At 51.1% G+C, this 18,963-nt stretch overlaps 1 protein-coding gene across 1 annotated transcript in view; it reads left to right on the top strand.

The window, feature by feature from the left end:
- The window catches only part of MANBAL (mannosidase beta like), a 10,301-nt gene extending 1,788 nt beyond the window's left edge, over positions 1-8,513 (top strand). The window contains exons 2-3 of the mRNA XM_045295144.1: positions 7,476-7,681; positions 8,283-8,513. Of these exons, the coding sequence (XP_045151079.1) occupies positions 7,476-7,681; positions 8,283-8,372 (296 nt within the window). The 3' untranslated portion in view covers positions 8,373-8,513. The remainder of the gene's footprint in view (positions 1-7,475; positions 7,682-8,282) is intronic.
- Positions 8,514-18,963: the final 10,450 nt, after the last annotated feature.

Raw genomic sequence — 18,963 nt, 5'->3', positions numbered from 1 at the left:
TATTTCGGGTACAGTTGATGTATGGTTTGTAACGAGTTGTAAGAGCCCCCAATAAAGTGATTTTAAAAAAAAAGAATTAAAGTTGTGGAAACCCACAGGAGCGTTCTTCCCTGTGCTATGGGGTCACGATGAATCAGAACTGCCCCAATAGCGGTGACTGTGTGTGTCTGCTTTCTTCATCTATTTGGCTTGTTTCTATCTCTTTCCAGTCGTGAGTGGTTCTGCAGTGAACCTGGTGTGGCTGATCGTGGTACGGAGGGAGCTAGATTATGTTGTTGGGGAGATATGTTAGAAAAGGGGGGACGATAATGGTTGCACAGCTTGAAGCATGATCAGTGTTCCTAAATGCAGCATGCAGACACTTTTGGATTAATGGATGCTCTGCCGTGTATATGCTCAGCAGCCACTTCAGTCAGCCATAGAAATAACACTCGTGTATTTCTAGAATCCCAGTTATATTCCGTTGATCTCTGCCCTAATGACAGTACCACACTATTTTGATTATTATAGCTTTGTAGTAAGGTTTGAAGTTAGTGAGTGATCCCTCCATCTTTGTTCCTTTTCGGGAGTTGTAGCTACTTGCTGCTCTTTGTCAGGCTGTTGGACTTTTTTTTCAAATCAGGCCGGTGGAATTTTGATAGGAATTACATTGCCTGTGTAAATTGGTTTGGGGACTTGTCATCTCTGCCTTTCTGTTTATTTAGGCTTTCTCTAATTTCTTTCAGCTCAGTTTTATACTTTCCAATATATGAGTTGCTCTTCCTTGGTTAATTATGTATTTTCCCCCTTCTGATGCTTTTGCAAAAAAAAAAAAAGCTATTTTCTTACTTTCATTTTCAAGTTATTTATTGCTAGTGTGTAGAAGTACAACTCAGTTTTGTATTTTGATCTTGTATGCTGCAACTTTGATGAGATCAATTTTTAGCTCGCTTGCTGGCTCTATGTGTGGTTTTAAAAACGATTTCCTGTTGATAAGATTATATCATCTGTGAGTAGAGTTAGGTTGACTTTTTCCTTTCCAACCTGGATACCTTTTATTTTGTGTTCTTGCTTCATTGCCCTGGCAAGTGCTTCCTGTACATAGTCACGTAGAAATGGTGTTTCTCATCTCAGAGCGGAAAAGGCTCAGTCTTCATTATTAAGTGTGCTGTTAGCTGTGGGACTTTCATAGACGTCTTTGATCAGGTTGCGGGAGTTCCCTTCTATTCTTAGTTCGTTGAATATTTTTGTCATGAAAGTCATTTGATTTTGTCAAATGTGGTTGGTTTTTTTTCTGCTCTTATGAGACAATCATCTGTTTTTTGCTTTCATTTTATTAATATGATTTATTGCCTTAGTTGCTTTTTTTTTTTTTTCATAGTTTACAGGTCTCTTTAAAAGCTGGATGTTCACAAAAAGATTCAACAAACAATTAAAGTTGGCAAGTCGTTATACACAAATGATGAATTAGTTTGGTTATTATGCCACCTTTGTAGTACAATATGTTTATACTCTAATGGGAAGTAGAAATAGACACTCCATGAATATTATTGTTCGCTTTTCTTGTATTGAACCAACTGTGTAATGTTAAGATGCATTTCACTTGATCTTGGCATATGAGGGGGCTTCAAAAAGTTTGTGGGGAAAAGTTCCATTATCATTTGCATTGGCTTAGGATCAATAATCAAGTCTCCCCTTCCTTTTCCAACATTAATAATTTGAGGCTTCTTCCTACCTTGGTCAGTAGATCTCAAGATTTTCCAATTTTTTTGCTTGTGCATGTACATGTTTGAATGCCTCTACTTGAGTGGAGCCTGGTGAAGACAGAGACTAGAACAGTGGCACACAGAGGTGCTCCTGGCGCTTGGAGATGAGCCTGGAAGGGTCCTTATGGCATTTTCCTCGTAGTTTTGATAAGTGGGTGTGGACTTTCCATGAGATTCTGGTGCATGATGCTCTTGCAGTCCATGAGAAAACCTGCCTGAAGCCGGTCTGGAGCACCTTACGGCCAGAGCAGCGGTCCTCAACCCTTTGGGGGTCGAATGACCCTTTCACAGGCGTCGCCCGATTCATCACAGTAGCAAAATGACAGTTATCAAGTAGTAACGAAAATAATTGTCTGGTTGGGGTCACCACAGCATGAGGAACTGTATGAAAGGGTCACGGCATCAGGAAGGTTGAGCCCACTGGGCTAGAGAAATTGATTGCAGTGGTCGTTAGTCAACTTCAGTAGGCAGTGAGCCCAGCTCTGCCCTGACTTGGGTGAGATTCATGGCACCTCAGCTCTTTGCCCTCCTCCTCATTGAATGAGGCAGTTGGGTGGGGCATCCGCCCTGGCTTTAAAGGTGAGAAACAGAAGCCTAGTATTGGTCATTTGTCACATATTTATGAGTCAGGCCGTGGGACACTCATCAGACACTAAGTCTGCCCGGGAGTTTCCAATCAGGACTTGGAGCAATCAGGTTCTGGCAGGGTTAGTCATGGCCAATGAAGTGAAAACAGAACAGATTCGAGTTTGTAGTCTGAGTGTACTAGAGTGATAACTGGGAGGAGAGAAACGACGAGTTGAAGTTAGAAGCTTGATCTCTCTTAGAAAACAAGGGCAGCATGCATGTTGTATAGCCACCAAACCTCTTGATCTGCTGAGTTGGAACAACAGTGCCCTGCTCAAAGATGGCGGCTGACCACGCGGTTTTGAATGTGTGCTGTTGCCCCAGCTCCTTTCCTGGCAATCACCTGATCTGAACAGGCGTGTCCACAGTGCTATGCCTCTTCTGAGTCGCTCCCATCCCAGGACTCGGACCCATAATTTTTCCATTCTGGTTATTGTTCGAGTATGTCTACATTTTACAAATTCTGGTGAATTCTGATCTCACTGCATCGGCTAGGGTGGAACCAGTTTGAACTGGCTCAAACCCCTACTTAGAATGGATCAAATTGAGGGGAAAAAATAGCATTTAGAGTTTCTCAATAAGATACACATTTAAACTTTGACCCAGAACATGCCTACTTGGATGTAGATGGATATAACCAGGAAGAAGTCAGGCCATTGTACTGACCTTGACTAATGGGATGTTTTCTGTGATAATTTAGTTCGGTACATGAAAGTGCTGGTAAACAGAGTTTAAGGAAAACAGGTGCTTGGCTGCAACCCGCTGCGCAGAGTTGTGGCTCCCTAATGAGTCCGAGCCTAGAGGGACAAAGAGGGTAAGGGCCAGGGCGCTGGGGGAAACAACTTACCTGAGCGAGAAGTGTGACAGCCACTTACCATCCAGGTAACCCCTGCAAGCAAGCCTTGGTTTCCTAATCCTGGTCAGTCATACCCCCAGTGGCTGTGAGCCGAGTGAGGTGCTGACTGTAAAACGCTGTCCTCGCCCCCTGGCACATGGTTTGCTCGCGGCTGCTGCTTTGATGGCAGGGGAGCAAAGCTTGTCACAAGGAGCTTGGGGGTGGGGTGGGGGGAATGGCTCCTCTTTGAGGTGGGGAGGATGAGTAAGATTTCTGTAATCAGGAAGGGAAAACCAGAAATTCTGACGGGCTAGGGAGGCAGGCTGAGAGTGCTGCAGATGCCGGGGTAGGAGATACGGGACTTCCAAAGTAGCAACAGGTCACGAGGGTCCCAGAAGATCTTGGATGCCTGCCTCGCTCTTTACAAAGCCTCTTCCTATGGAGAGCAGGTTATGCTGCACAGAACTTTCCCACAAGGCTCCTCCTGTACCCCTCCCCTGTCCAATAATGAGGCCTCAAGTCACCCCTGCTCCTTGCTGTCTAGATGGATGGATTACAGTGACGTAAAGCGGAAACGTCCAGTGCTCACACTAGCACGTATCCGGCATTGGACAGCCCCAGGACGCTGGTGGCCGCAGAGGGAGAGCATCCCCACAGGCCCCCAAATCCACCAGCCCCGCTCCGTGAGATCCTGGTGAAAGAGTGACGGAGGAAGCAGATATGGCGGGAGGTGTGCGTGCATTTTCCTTTTGAAATGTGCTCGTCATTTCAAAAATGGTCCCCCAAATTATAGCTCACGGCCCCTCCTGTACCCATGTAAAATGATGGTTTCTTCAGTTTGTCTTTTTCCATGAACGGGTCTTGCACTGACCTAGTGTGCTTGTCTCTGCAGTGGAGGGGCTTTCCCACCAAACACGTAATTGGGGTAATGGCTCCTTTAGTCTTGAACCCTGTGGTTGCTTCCTGTTTTGCAGCATGATGAGTAGTGCGGCCAGGAGCTTTTGTTTTTTCTTTGCACCTGGAGCCTTTTTCTTCTTTTGAATTGTTTCCTTTCAGTAAATTCTAGGAAGTGAGTTCCTCAGTCAAAGGATATAATCACTTTTATGGCTGGTGTTATGTATTGCCTAATTGCCATTATAGCTTTAAGTAGCTATTATTGTGGTTGCTTGACTCACGAGGACATGAACTTGCCAAGAGGTTAAAGCATTGGCCCAAGTGTAACGACTTGCTGATAAAGTCAGGGCTTGTGCCCGGGTCCCCCACTCCTGGCCCCAACATTCTGTTGGACGATTGGAAATGTTCATAACATTGTTGTTATCAGTGATACTGAGGAATCCAGGACTGATATGCCTGGAAAGCCTGTTGCAGCCTAGAGGGTAAAGTTTGAGGCCAAGGGCGTTTGTAAAACGTGTACTTCTTGAGGTGCGACTTTAAGGAAGCCACTGTGTGAATGTTGGCATTCCCGGGGTGGGGGTGGGGGGTGGGGGTGTGCCTTGCTGGTTGGCTTGACTCCGGGAAGCTGTCCCTCCAGCCAGCAGCCACCCTGGATTTCACTGCAGCCAGGTTACGGGCCTCCTCACTCAGCTGCCTGTGACCAAACATGGTATTCCTGAGTTCCCCGCCCCACCTGATCTGCCACACCTGGATCCAGCTGTTCGCTTCTTTCCAGAAGCCAAATCCCGTCGGAGTAGAAGAAGGTCTGCAGCTTGGGGAATTTGAAAAGAACAGGCTTCCGGCTCTGAAGGCCATTCCCAAAGACGGCATAACGGATTTGAACAGCGGCCACTTGGACACAGACACATGACCTTCCAAAGTGAGCGGGTCGCGAGGGAAACAATATCAGTCTGTGTGCACCCCACTCTTGAGGGAGACAGTATCAGTCTGTGTGCACCCCACTCTTGTTTACTTAGAAGATCATCTTTGTCCTCCAGCCCCCCCTCCTCGTTGAGAAAACACCACCAAGCAGAAGCAGCAGAGCCAAGGTGAAGGACAGTTTTTGGAGCAGTCTTGTTAGCTTGAGCCCACCCCATAAAAGTTTATAAAATGGGCTTTGCTCTGATGGTGTAGTGGCTTTGTGTAGTGGCTTTACCCACAAGGTCAAGGGTTCAAACCCACCAGCTACTCCTTAGGAAAAAGATGGGGCTTTCTGCTTCTGTAAAGAATTACAGCCTTCCAAACCCACAGGGGCAGTTATACCTTTCTCTATAAGATTGTTGTGAGTCGGTTTTGAGTGAACGTGAAAAACAGAACAACCAAAATCACTGCCATCGAGTTGATGCTGCCTCTATCGGACAGGGTAGAACTTCTCCGTTAGTTACTGCGACTCTTAACTGCTTGTGGGAGTGGAAAAGCCCGGTCATTCTCCCTGAGTGAAAGCAGCCACATTAGAAAAAGAAAGGAATAGGTGAGATTAATTTTAATAACATATTTTCTTTAACTTGATGCATTACTGCAATGTGTGACCCGCATGAGACGGCAGTTGCGATGGGCCAGCTTCCTTCTTTATACTAAGCCTCTGGAAGTGGGCGTGCTTTTCCCCCTCGGCAGCCGGCTCAGCTCAGATTAGCTGCATCTCAGTGCTCAGCAACCACGTGCTCGGCTGCGGGCCACCACCGAGAACGGTGCAGCACCAACAGGGAATTGATGAGTGGCACACAGACCTCTGAAACCACCCAGGGGTTGGGATCAGACCCCACCGACTGCAAAGTGAGCACTTTTCTTGTTGCACAGACAGAAAGAAGCCACCCGTGAGGCCGTGAGAGTCCAGGACTGTTCATTCTTACCAGGGGCGGCCAGGGAGACTTGCGGGCACGTGCCATTTGTACTCAGCCTCAGAGATAGGGTAAGGGGCTTGCGAAGCAGACAGGCTGAGGGTGGGTGTACTGGGGGCAGAGGCCTGTCTTTAGGATTAGCACAGGGGGTGGGGTGGGGGGCTAGTGAAAGGAGAGGCTAGAGAGGCATGCCACTGGACCCTCCACCCCCAGCCATCGCACCCTGCTGGGCCCACCAGCATCTCCCGTCTGGGACCCTGGTGGTAGCTAGCATCTATTCCTTCTATCTGCTCCCTGCTCCAGCCACTTAAAATGTTAGTCCATGCGACTGTGCTCAGAACCCTTTGGTAGCTTTACATTTGACTCAAATTGGAAGTGTCTCGCCTGGCCTGCCCTGCCCCTGCCCTGTTACCTCTCTGCTCACCCCCTCTTCAGGCTCCCTTCTGGTCACTCCTCTCTGACTGAGCCTTTATAGTTGCTTCTCTTTCTTTGGGAAAATGCTTCCGTCTGTATTCACATGGCTCTCTGCACTGCGAACCTCTGCCATTTCGTTTCCAGCACCCTTCTTACGAGAGGCTCAACGTGCCATCCTGTAAAGCCTGCCCTTTTCAGCTCTCTGTGGAAGCCGTGACCACCACCTGGCACAGAACCTCTCGGCTTGTTCGAGGCCTGCCTCCCTCACGAGACTAGGCTCCGAGAGAGCAGGGATTGGTTTGTTTTGCTCACTCTGCTTCCTCGGGGCTTGGTGCTCAATAAATATTTGTTGAGCAAATGGTTGGATGAACAAAAGAATGAACAAAGACCTGAACAAAAGCAGGCCTTCGGTATATCAATATATAATATATATAATATTTGGTGATGCATTTCTTTATTTATGCTAACTTTATATTTGAAAAACTTCAACCATTAAAAAACAATGTTGACAGATTGGGGATAAAGACCCTCCATGTAGCCTGCCCGTAGTTTTCAGCACCTGTGAACATTTTGCCACAACTGTGTGGTGCATTCATGCATGTGTGAACATTTCTTGGTGGGTGCTGAACAGTTTGAAAGTCAGTTGCAGAAATACGACATGGAGCCTCCTGAGTGTAAAACATTCTGTCCAGTTAGTGGAGCCCTGGTGGCATCATGGTTACGCTGGGCTGCTAACCGACAAGGTCAGCCGTTTGAAACCAATTGCCTCTTTTAGAGAAAGACGAGGCTTTCTACTCCTGTAAAGCATTAGCTTCGGAAACCCACAGGGGCAGCTCTACTCTGCCCGGCAGGGTCTCTGAGTTGGAATAGACTTGATGGCAGCGAGTTTAAAGGCTCGGTGTTTGTTTGTTTTTAATATAGCCATAGTAACTAAAACAAATTGGTAGTGGGGTAGCAATAGACCAGTGGAATAGACCCAAGAGCCGGTATATAAATCCCTCATCTGTGGCCCGCTGCTTTTTGGCAAGGCTGCCTGATCCACCCAATGGGGCAGGACTTGACACTTTCCCTTTGCCTGTCTAGAGGCTGCCTCTGGAGAACAGGGCGCCAGGAGACCTCAGGCAGCAGTGGTTTGGGCCATGGCCTCCGACCTGGACTTCTCACCTCCCGAGGTGCCAGAGCCCACGTTCCTGGAGAACCTGCTGCGGTACGGACTCTTCCTGGGCGCCATCTTCCAGCTCATCTGCGTGCTGGCCATCATCGTGCCCATTCCCAAGGCCTGCGAGACGGTACGTCTTCTGCACTGTAGTTCCCTTGCTGCCAACCTGGGGCCCAGGTGCCACAGCTGCCCGAGAGCAGAAGGGACTGCTGGGCCAAGTTGCATGAGCGCACCCCAAATCTCCCACCGAGTGGCCTAGACACTGTATATGGTACTTGATTTGTTCACTCATCTGTTGAACACTTTTATTTAGTGGTTTCAGATTCGGCTCCAAGATGTGGTGTCTTCACTCCTTTGGGGCAGGCCGGTAGGAAACAGCCACTCATGCGTGCTCCCGTAAGGAGTGCTGGGGGTGGTGGTGGTAGCAAAGGGGAGGACCTGACCTTATCTCGGGGCAGAGGCCGAGAAGTCCTCCCAAGGGGGCAGCTGAGGGGGCAGTGTTTGGGCTGAACAAGCGATAAGAAGACTTCTGCCAGGGGGAAGAAGCTGGGGGAGAGGGTGGCATCCAGGGAGAGGGAACTGCATGCACAGGGACCTGGGCCTAAAGAAACGGGCTGGGAACTGGGTGGAGGTTTGACTCTGCAATCTCTTTTATTCCCTGACTGTATAACCTCCACGTTTGTCAGGCCATGGCATTGATATGTGAGAGCAACCAATCGTTTCCCTTCCAGCATTTGGCCGATTGCTTCCTTGTGGTGTCCTTTCCCTGCTCCTCTGCTCCGAGATTTCCTCTTCACTGGGAGTGCGATCCAGAGGCTTGATTCAGTTCAGAGCAGGTTATTGGACAAGAAAAACCTGTGGCTGGTGCTGTGTGTTTCCTATTGCACATCACCTCCAGTAACCACTCGGCTTGTAGCAAAACATGTGACATGTCTACCAGGGATGGTCGTTAGAGATTCAGGTTGTTGGGTTTTGTTTTTTGTTTTGGGGGTGGGGGTTGGGGGGGTGGTACTGGCTATGTAGGCACCTCTGCCTAGCACATCCCCAAATCCCAGGCTCCCAAAAGGAAAACTAGTGTTTCGCATAAACCATATTGTTTGCCCGTTAGGCACAGGGAGTCACCGAACAGTTCTGGAAACGGTGGGGATCCTCCCAGGTGCCAGCCCAGGGCCAGCCTTGTAAGCAGGCATTTCTAAGGGTAGTAGTCTCTCCATGTTAACTCTACTGCACACCTGCGACATACATGCAAGCGTATGTTGTGAGTCGCTACCAACAAAGACTCTGGATGAAATGTAAGATCTCCCTGTGGGTCTTCCCAGGAGGAACTGGCCGTCCAGGCTCCACCGGCTGTCAGCCTTTCCTCTGACACGCCATTGGTTCGTTTGGTTCAATTTGCTTTTAATTATGAGGATTTCCCCCCTTTTTTAAATTTAATTTTATGTTTTGATTATATGAAATCTTCACACGTAGCCTTTCTCAGAGGCAAAGCTATGTAAAAGGTGCTGTCACTGAATGTTCCTTCATCCCAGGTCCTCCACTGTGTTCCTTCCCTCCTCCATAGATCGTCACACACACACCCCTCTGTGTTTCTGTATGAAAACATTGATACTTATTCACCAGGGGCCTTCATGAGTTCATGGAAGAATTTCATTGCCTTTAAATTCCATTTGTCCACGAACTTTTTGAAGCCGCTGCGTATGTGTGGGGCGTTTGTTTATTTATCTATTCATCATTCCCCCTTTGGGACTCAAAGATTGCAGACTATTAATAGCAAACTATGAGTTTCCCGTCTTTCCCTTTTTTTGGTTTGGCATGATGCAGTCTGTCCTAGAAAGCATGAGGTCCTGGGGATTCTGCATCTGCAGCTGGGAGGGAGGGTGACACACCTGGGACCCCACGAGGGTGTGGGTTTCAAGGTGGGCAGCAGCCTCTGAAGTATCTAGCTGGTTCTTTTTTTTTTTTTTAATCATTTTATTGGGGCTCTTACAGCTCATAACAAACCAACATCAATTGTATTAATCACATTTGTGCCTCTGTTGCCATTATCATTTTCAAAGCATTTTCTTTCTACTTGAGCCCCTGGTATCCACTCCTGTTTTTTCCTTCCCCACCCTTGTGAACCCTTGATAAATGATAAAGAATTGTGATTTTCGTATCTTACACTGTCCACTGTCTGTCTCTTGCTTGTCCTCCCCAGGGGTGTGTTTGTGTGTTATATATTGATCATGGCAACCAGCTCTCCTTTGCGGTGTCTAGCTGCTTCAGTTGGGCTTGCTGATGGAAGGCAGGAGGAGCTGTCTACTTGGATGTTAGCCACCCTTTGGAAGTTGGTAGGATGTGATGGACGCCATAGGTGGCGATGAAGTCACCTAGGGAGAGACGATGGGGGAAGATTGTGGGATGTGGGGGGGCAGGTAGGGGAGGAAGAGCTGCCAGCGAGGCAGGGGAAAGGCTTGGGCCTCTGGGTGGTTCTGCTTGTCTCCATTTCCTATCCTTGTCCTTTGAGAAGGACGTCAGGACTGGAGGCCTCCCCAATTGTAGCAGGCTCTAAACACGCAATCCCTGAGCTCTCTGTCAGTCCTCGCAGACGTGGCATCTACTGGGCATTATAAATAACAGTTTGTATTGTCACTGGCCCCTGATGAAGGTGCCAGAGTCCTGAGGGAGGAGGTGATGGGTGTTCTTGTTTCATGGGGGCGATGGGGGGCCTTTTGGAGAGCTGGGCAGCTGCTCTCCTACATTGTGTTCCTAACCCCTTGCGTTTTACAGCCTAGGCCCAGGCTGGCTCAACAACTCGGCCGCCAAGGGGGCCTCACCCATCTCCGGGAGGTTTTTGTGGCACAGGAGGGCCGAGGTCTGTGAAGCGGGATGTTGACGAGAAGCTCACATATATACCACACTCACTCATTCACACACTCACTCCCTCACACTCTCTCCTCTTCAGAGTGAATTTAGAACCCTGAGCTCCTCGTTTAAAAGAGAAACGCAGACCGTGACATCGCGTTTACACGAGTGAATGCTCCTCAGAGCTGCGCTACTGCTGCCACTGCATTTCTAGGTCTCCAGGGAACCCTTAGTAAAAAGATCGAGTGCCATTCATTTACCTTTGATTGGTACCTCAGGCCAGCAAATGCACCCCCGCCCCCCAGTCATGAAGGGATTCTCCTGCCAGCACTCTTCCCTGTGTCCCCCCCTCCTCAGAAAGTGGGAAGGACACCCTGCATTCTGTGGTGAGGGACATTACCACTGTGCCCGAGGCCCTCAAGCTAGCTGGGACTGAGAATCTGCATGCAGAGAGAGGTCACTTGGGCAAAGGATCCCTAGGGAAGAAGAGAGGCTGGGGGGAGGAGCCATTAGTGGGGGTCCCAGGGTGGTAGGAAGACATCTAAGAGGGAGGGCAGAGGAGGGGGCTGCGGAGCCCCAGAGCGCAAGCATGCTCTCTTTGCCATTTTGTCTAGGGCAGCACCATCCCACTTGCCTGGCCTATAGGAATGAGGTTTCTTAGTGGCTTTTTGGGTCAGAAGATAATATTTTTGGCTCCTGATGATGGGAAAGCCTTTGAAAAGCAAAAGAATGTCTTTCCTGTTGTTCCAGTAAGCTGATTTTTTGCAACAAGTTCATGGCTTTAGTACTTCAATACTGAGCAGATTATTTAAAAGCTCTTTAGGGGGTAATCAGGGAAGAAAAAAAAACCCAAATGCTTCCCACTGCGTGCCCTGCCTTTTCATGGAGACTGCCAGAGACAATTCATGAAACCCAAACCAAAGTCCCCGGAATCCGAATCCAGATCCCAATGCTTCTCATTGACATCTCATTAAATTAAGGCCCAGGGAAACAAACTTTGGGCTGTGGCTGAGGCTTGGAGCACACTTCCTCCACGCTTTTCCTTGTAGGCTGCGTGCTAAAATCCAAGGTGGTGGATCCCCGCGCTATTTCATCTAGCCCCGGATGGCAGATCTGCCCCGTCTCTTGGGCCAGGTCTAGTGATGCTGGCCGTAGTTAAAAGGATCTGGGGCTGCTTCGAGACTCCAGAGGAGATCCATTGATCGGTGATGCTTGCCATGAGCGAGGGGCTAGAGCAGCGGTTCTCAACCTGTGGGTCGCGACCCCTTTGGGAGTTGAACAACCCTTTCACAGGGGTCACCTAATACATCCTGCATATCAGATATTTACATGATGATTCATAACAGTAGCAAAATGACAGTGATAAAGTAGCAACAAAAATAACTTGATGCTTGGGGGGTCACCACCACAGGAACTGTATGAAAGGGTGGTGGCATTAGGAAGGTTGAGAACCACTGCTCTGAGCACTAGCTTTTTTAGGGTTCAGGTGGCTTATTATGCGGCAGCTGGTTTAATCCTAGGCCCTTTCCTGAAGCATAAACCTGTGCTGAGAGAACAGGAGCTGTGGAGTTCTAGATGGGCCAAGTTTGAAACGATAGCAAGACCTTCAAGGGAAAAGGGAAGGGCCCGCCAGGAGTCGGGTCTCCAGAGAGACCTGGGAACTCCCCACAGAGCGCCATTACTTGAAAGAATAAGTTGCTGAGATTTCAGGGGAAATTAAAACTGGGGAAAGATGCTATGTTGAGGTGGTTTGTGCGCAATGAGGAGATGCTGAAATGATGCAGATGCTGCCTCAGAATGGAAGAACAGCGGTGCAGTTGGGCTTCTGGAAGGGTCAGGGAACCCACCATTGACCATCTGAACCCCCTGGGCCTCTCCTTTGGAGCCCTCTCTGCCTTTCACTTCCCTCCCCAGGCCCTGCCCCCTCTGCTGCCCGCCCCCTCTCCCCGCCCTCTGACAAGGCATAAACAGAGCCTCTGACAGCTCCCGCTGACTTCTTGGTTGGCCCTACTTACAAACTCCCCATGGAAGGAACAGTGCTGACCTGGCTTCAGGCAGCTTTGGCCAGTGGTGAGGGATGGGGCAGGCAGGAGTGGGTCTCCATAGAGACGGGGCTAAGCCGTGGGAAGAGGACCAGGAGAGAGCAGCCTCCCTGAAAACTGCTGAGGGCTTCCAGGGGGCACGTGTGAAGCTGTCCCTGTGGAGACTAGGTGATGAGACCCACGGGAGGTGGAAAGCCTGCTCTCCTAGCCCTGGCCGTGATCACTCAGCCCCTTCAGAGCCTGGTGTCAGGAGAACCCAGTTCTTACATGGGGCCCCGGATTGGGTCTGTGAGGTCCCGGAAGGGGTGCTCAAAATGGTGGTGTTTTCTGGTACAGATAGGAACTGAAAATACAGGGAATCCAGGGCAGATGAGCCCTACTGAACCAGTGGTGTGAGTGGCGAAACGGGGAGGGTAGAGGGAGAGTGGGTAGGAAGGAGGGAGCCGATTACAAGGAACTATGTGTGACCTCCTCCCTGGGGGATGGGCAACGGAGAGGTGGGTGAAGGGAGACGTCGGACAGGGCAAGATATGACAAAATAACAATTTATAAACTATCAAGGGCTCATGAGGGAAGGGGGAGCGGGGAGGGAGGGGAAAAATGAGGACCTAATGCGGGGGGGGCTTAAGTGGAGAGAATGTTTTGAGAATGATGAGGGCAATGAATGTACAAATGCGCTTTACACAATTGATGTGTGTATGGATTGTGATAAGAGTTGTATGAGCCCCTAATAAAATGATTTAAGAAAAAAAATGGTGGTTTTTTCACACTCAGACTTCTATTCTACGGAAGTAGCCCATAGATTTTCTCAAAGTAGCCTGCAGTAGTTTCAGGAGGTGGGGGCCAAATTCCGGGAGTTTGAAAGATAGGAGACCAGGAAGGCTGGAAACTGGTCACCCTCCCTCCCTTGTTTAACACACAGCCTTCTCTGGGATCTCCTTCTATCCCAAATCTTGCTCAAATACACCCAGAAGCAGCTTGACTTTTGATTCAACAGCTCCTGTAGCACGGAGTTCGTATGGAGTCAGTGCTAGTTCATCTGGCGCTGAATCATAAACAATCCGGGGCTGTAGCTCAAATGCTGACTGTTCTAATCCTTCCACGTGTTTATGTCTCCTTTCCCCAGCCACGTGCCAGCTCATTGAGGGCACGCACCTTTGTGGCCATGTGGTGTGTTTGTTCCCTGTCATAGTCTCACCTTGTAGTAATTGGGTTCCCAAAGATGCTTAGGATGGACTGCCAAGGCACAGCTGGGGCCAGGCTCCTGAGATCTCGCTCTATCCATCTCCTGGCTCTCCTCCTGGTGTTTGCTAGCTTCCTTCGGAGGCCCTTGCCCTGGACCGGGAACTGTGGTCCCAATAGCCCCAGCCTGCATCCTTATTGTTCATGACTTACTAGGGAGAGAAGCCATTTCTCAGCCCAGGTTCACTTCCCAACTCTCATGGAAGGCCTCTGTGTGGCCATCTGCTTGCACTTTTGTCCCTAGAAGGGCAAGGGCAAGGGGACCCTCTCTGGTCAGACTTCATCACACCGCCCGCTTCCATGGCCACAGTAATTTTGAGGTTCCCTAGAACCACAGTGGGTAAGGACTGGGCCACAAAGGGGCTGGGGGCGGGGACCAGACAGACAAAGAGAGCAGATACCCAGCCCTGTGACCTGGTGGAGGAGAACCCACTAGTATTGAAGGGGGTGGGGAGTGGGGAGATGGCTGTCCTTGAGACACCCACATAGCTGTCACTGCGGAGATTGCCCCATGGTGTTTTGAGCCCTGGAGCAGGATAGGGACTTTCTGTGGGACAGGAGTCTAGGAGGTCAGGGTCCTGGGGACAGTCTTTGCATAAGGTCTTAATTTTAACCTAGGCCTGTGGTCGCGGGGGCGGGGGCGGGGGGCAGATAGGGGAGGCCCTAAGTATAGAATGCAGGTATGTGCACATTCTCAACACCACAGAAGTAACTCTGCAATCCTGCTTGGTATTTTTCTAAGCTTGGGAGGAGTTTGTACTTGAATTGGGTGGCTGGCTGCCTGCCTTTTAGCTGACAGGCCGTTCTAGGGAGATTGCTGTATGGCAGGCAAGATGAGGGTGTATGCGCCCACCAGCCTCAACTCGAGATGTGGACTGGCTCATGGGGGAAGGGGCACTTGGACTCCCCAGGAGCCTCGACAGTTGGGGGAAGGGCTGGCAGAGTGCTTTGCAGAGCTGTGTCTGGGACAGGCTCCCCGTGCTGTTTGTGATCATGGCCCTCGTCCTGGACTTCATGTCTCTGATCGCCTTGTTTTGAGCCTGCATGGAGGGGCCTCACCGGTTCTCCGTCCCAGCCAGCCCTGTCCTATCATGGCCTCCTCACACACACCCCTGCCAGGCAGACATGGCCTGAGGGCTGGCCCACCTTTCACCTATGGGAGCCTCAGTTTCCTGAGCCCTAAGGAGGGGGACGTTAGTGCCCACCCCAGAGGAGCCTGTGAGGGGGCTGTGTGAGGACTCCCTGCCTCTTCAGAGCTGAGAGTGGCTCAGTGCCTGCCTGTTGGATGGCATCTTGCCCACGTCGACAGAACTAACTCCCCATCAAACTCAGGGTGCCCTCGGAGTTGGAAGGCATGTGAGGCGCGATTGTTGGATGCTGATGAATAGCAGCGGTTTCCTAGGCGGCGTGCTAAAGCGGCGAGGAACCCCTTCTTTGTTGATGACTCACCACAGTGTTCCAAGAAGCCAGTCTTGACCTTGAGTAGCCTCCTGGAGCTGAACAGCGAAGGCTGTTCAGCAGAGAGAAAGTGGATTGTAAGTTGACTTGGATCCCTGGTCTTCATCAACCCTGAGGACCCTAGGAATTCTGGGAGAAGCCATATAACAGAAATGTTAAAAGTTCGGGTTCCAATTCTGGCTTCGCCCCTCATCAGCTGAACCCTTACGTGAGTCACTCGGCCTCTCTGAGTGTCTGTTCCTCCATCTATAAACCGGGCCCCCTTATGGCACTCTGGGAGGCTAAACCAAGCTCATGTCCAGAGCAGGTAACATGGTGGGGTCCTCGACTGCGACGTGTTTATGTTAAGTGCCTGTTGAGTGGATTCTGACTTCATGCGGCCCGATGTGCAACAGAAGGAAGCACCTTACAGCTCCTCTGTTTGAGCCCATCATGGTGCAGCCCCTGTGTCAGTCCATCTTGTCAAAGATGTCCTCTCTTGTGCTGCCCCTCTACACTTGACCAAGCATGGTGCCCTTTTCCAAGAACTGGTCTCTCCTGACCACTTGGCCAAAGCACATGAGTTGACGTCTCACTATCCTTGCTTCTAAGGAGCCTCCTGGCTGTACGTCTTCAGAATGTGTTTGTTCTTTTGACATCTCACGGTCCTTTCAGTATGAGAACCTGGTAAGTAATCGTAGCTGTGGGCTGCGACAGCGGGCTCACACACAGCAGCGGTGAGGACAGTCCAGACCAGGCGGTGTCCCTCCGTGTCACGACCGCCCCGAGGATAGGTAAGGACAACGGCGATCATCCCATCCTCCTTCCCTAAGACTCACTACTCTTAGAGAGTCTGTGCCCACGGAGGAAGTGAAGCCTCGTCTTGGGTGTGTTTTCATGATGATAAACAACGCCCTTGGTTTGGGGAGGCTTGCCTGCTTTCTTCCTTCTTTCCTTCATCCATTCACTTAGTTATTGAGCAACAACTGGGGCACCCCCAGGCTCCCACAGAGCTCAGGGGCCAGCACGGGAGACGGTGTGAAGACATGTATGCTGACAGTAGGTTCCGTAGGTTACATAGACTGTAAGTTTCCTGGTATACTCTGTGGGGAGGGGGAGGGGGAGGGGTGGAGGCACAGAGAAGGAAGGCTAGACAGTAAGTGGGGGGTGATTTTGACCTGACCAAACCCTGGGAGAGGTTTGCTGGCTGGCCATGGAGAAGAGGGCGCTTCTCCTGGGATGAGGCTATAGGGGATGGAAGACACTGGAGGGTATTTAGTGGGGTCCGGGGATCCAGTCAGATCTGTACTCCAGAAAAGTGATTTTGGCCCCTATGAAATGGGTAGACCAGAGAGAGCAGGGAGGACGGTTAGCACAGGGATGGCAGGATTCCTTCAAGATGTCATTGTTGTGCTTCCTTGAGTTGACCCAAGTCACAGGGACCCTCTAGGACCGAGGAGGGTTTCCTAGGCTATAATCGTTACGGGAGGAGATCACTCGGTCTTTCCTGGGTTCGGATCCTTGGTCTTTCTCTCACGGGAAGTGGTGGGCTTGAACTACGCACCTTGCACTTGCAGCTGAACTCTTAAAACCTCTGTGCCGCTAAGCCTCCTTCTCCAAGGGCAGCCATGTCGACAGCACTTGGTGACTGAAGGGCGAAGAGGAGGAGAGACAGGGCCAGTCACAGGACTGGTGGCTGTGTCTGTTGGGGGCGTGGGCTGGGAGGATGGTCCAGCTTGAAGGAGAAGGGGCTTCTAAAGCCTGGGCCCAGTCAACTGACAGACAGTGGAACGTGTGTCCTAGAGGTGCTGGAAATGCTGAGGGGCCTGAGAGGGGTGTGGAGGACAGCCCTGGGGATGGAAGCAGGGCATCAGTGTCTCTGAACCTGGATTCTGAACTGGTCCCATTTAAACCAGAGCTCAGAAGGTAGCCTCTACTCTCTGTGCAGAAGTCACCCTCTCTGGTCAGGGCATGCTTGCCCAAGGGTGCTCAGGACAGACTGCTTTCTACCACGATGGGGAGGAGCCCTGGCGTTGTCATGGGTTACGAGCTGGACTCTTAACCACGAGGTCAATAGTTCAAAACCATCTCAGCAGTTCGAAACCACCGGCTGCTCCATGGGAGAAAGATGAGGCGTTTTATTCCCATTAAGAGTTAGTGTAGGAAACCCATGGGGGCAGCTCTGCTCTGCCACCTAGGGTCACTGTGAGTCAGAATCCACTTCAGCAGTGAGTGAGAGTGCGTGATTACAGCGGGCATGGTCTCAGCTCCCCAGATGGCCCCTGCCCACGTCTTCTGGGGTCGGCCATCATCGTTGTTGCTCAATGGGGTCGGCCTGGTGGGCACTGGAGAAAGGGGGTGTGCATTCAGCAGGGGCTCTTCTGAGGTTGGGTGTGGGCTGCTTATTTCCATTGTAGGCTAACTATTTAGTTACATGAACACATCAGCACAGGGACCCTCAATTTTGGGATTCCCTTTGGTGGGAGAAGATGGTGGTGGTGGGGGGTGTCATTTGGGGACCTAGTTGTGGGGGTGGGGGCCGATTGTTATCCTCAGGGGCTGACTTCACTCGGCCTCCTCCTGCTTCTGCTCTCATCTGACGGGCCGGCAGGCGGGCGAGGGGAGAGGAGGCAGAGGTAGCCAGGGAGAGGGCGAGGACCGTCCTCTGTGGTGGTTCCTGTCCTGCAGGGCAGTGGCTTCAACAGGACCCTCAGCTCCCTCCCAGCTCTCTTAGTCTGCATTTTGTTTTCCCCGTTTTCATAAAGACAGGTGTGGTGCTGTCGAGTCGATGCTGACTCACTGGGGTCCCCCACACAGACCGGCATGGCCCCATGGCAGTCAGAGCAGGGGGCCAGGTCTCTTTCTCAAATTGGTGCTGGTGAGTTCTACGACCCACTTTTGGTTAGCAGCTGTATGCTTCCCTGTTGGGCCACCAGGGCGCCTTAAGAGACACTGTACTAGGGAACACATCTCTCCGCTGGAGGGCAGGGTGCAGCAGAGGTCGTGTGCGGGCGGTGGGCAGCATCTGGCTTTCTTAAGGGCAGTGGCTACTCAGTCATCTGCTGCCACGGGGGAATGAGGGGCCAGTGTCACCAGATGTCTAAAGTCGTTTTAGAGAAGCTGGAGCTCCAGATCGAATGGGAACTCCCAATTGGCTCAGCTTTTCAAGCGGAAACCCAGCAGGCCAAGTGCAGTTCGCCTGTGGGCTGGAGCAGCCTTCCACACGGCCTCCTGGCCACAGCTCACTGTGATGCCGACATGGGAGGAGGATGGTATGCAGAGGAAGGAGCAGGTGGACTCTGTCCCGGTGGCTTCTACAGGCCACAGTCCTGAGCCTCAGTCCTCTTTCTGCACCAGCAGAGTCAGGGCCAGGGCTGGATCCATTGTTTCGCGCTGTGGTGAGAAGAACCTTTGTTTAAATCATTTCTTACAAGGAACAAATCTGTGTACAAAACAGAGCTGCCCCTGGTGAAGGGAGAGTCTGGAGTCCTACCCAGAGTCTGCCCTCTGCCCCCTCCCCGGGGGCACCTCTGCTGGGCCCCTAGAACACCTGACTGGGCAGGGCTGCCCACCTGGCAGCGGGGTGCTCTCTGGACTCGGCCCTGCCTTCTGTGGGTTGTCTGGGGAAGGAAGCAGGCTGCAGTGGAGCCAGGCAGTAGTTCCTTACCCAGATTCCGCCAGGCCTGCCGCAGGGTGCAGCTGCAGTGTCCAAGGTGGGCTCCGTGCGTTGGCCTCCTCTTGTCAGCACCCTGGCTGTGTGGGGCTCTTTCCACTTCACAGGTGAGTGAGCCAAGACAGCAGAGAGAGAGGGAACGCGCCATCACGCTTCCATGCAGGCCCGAGAGGC

The sequence above is a fragment of the Echinops telfairi genome, unplaced genomic scaffold (genome assembly GCF_000313985.2).
Source record: "Echinops telfairi isolate 266 unplaced genomic scaffold, ASM31398v2 ScPeMD7_5592;HRSCAF=6446, whole genome shotgun sequence".
Lineage (NCBI taxonomy): Eukaryota > Metazoa > Chordata > Mammalia > Afrosoricida > Tenrecidae > Echinops > Echinops telfairi.
Note: the sequence above shows the minus strand (reverse complement) of the source record. Positions and strands in the feature narration are given on the sequence as shown.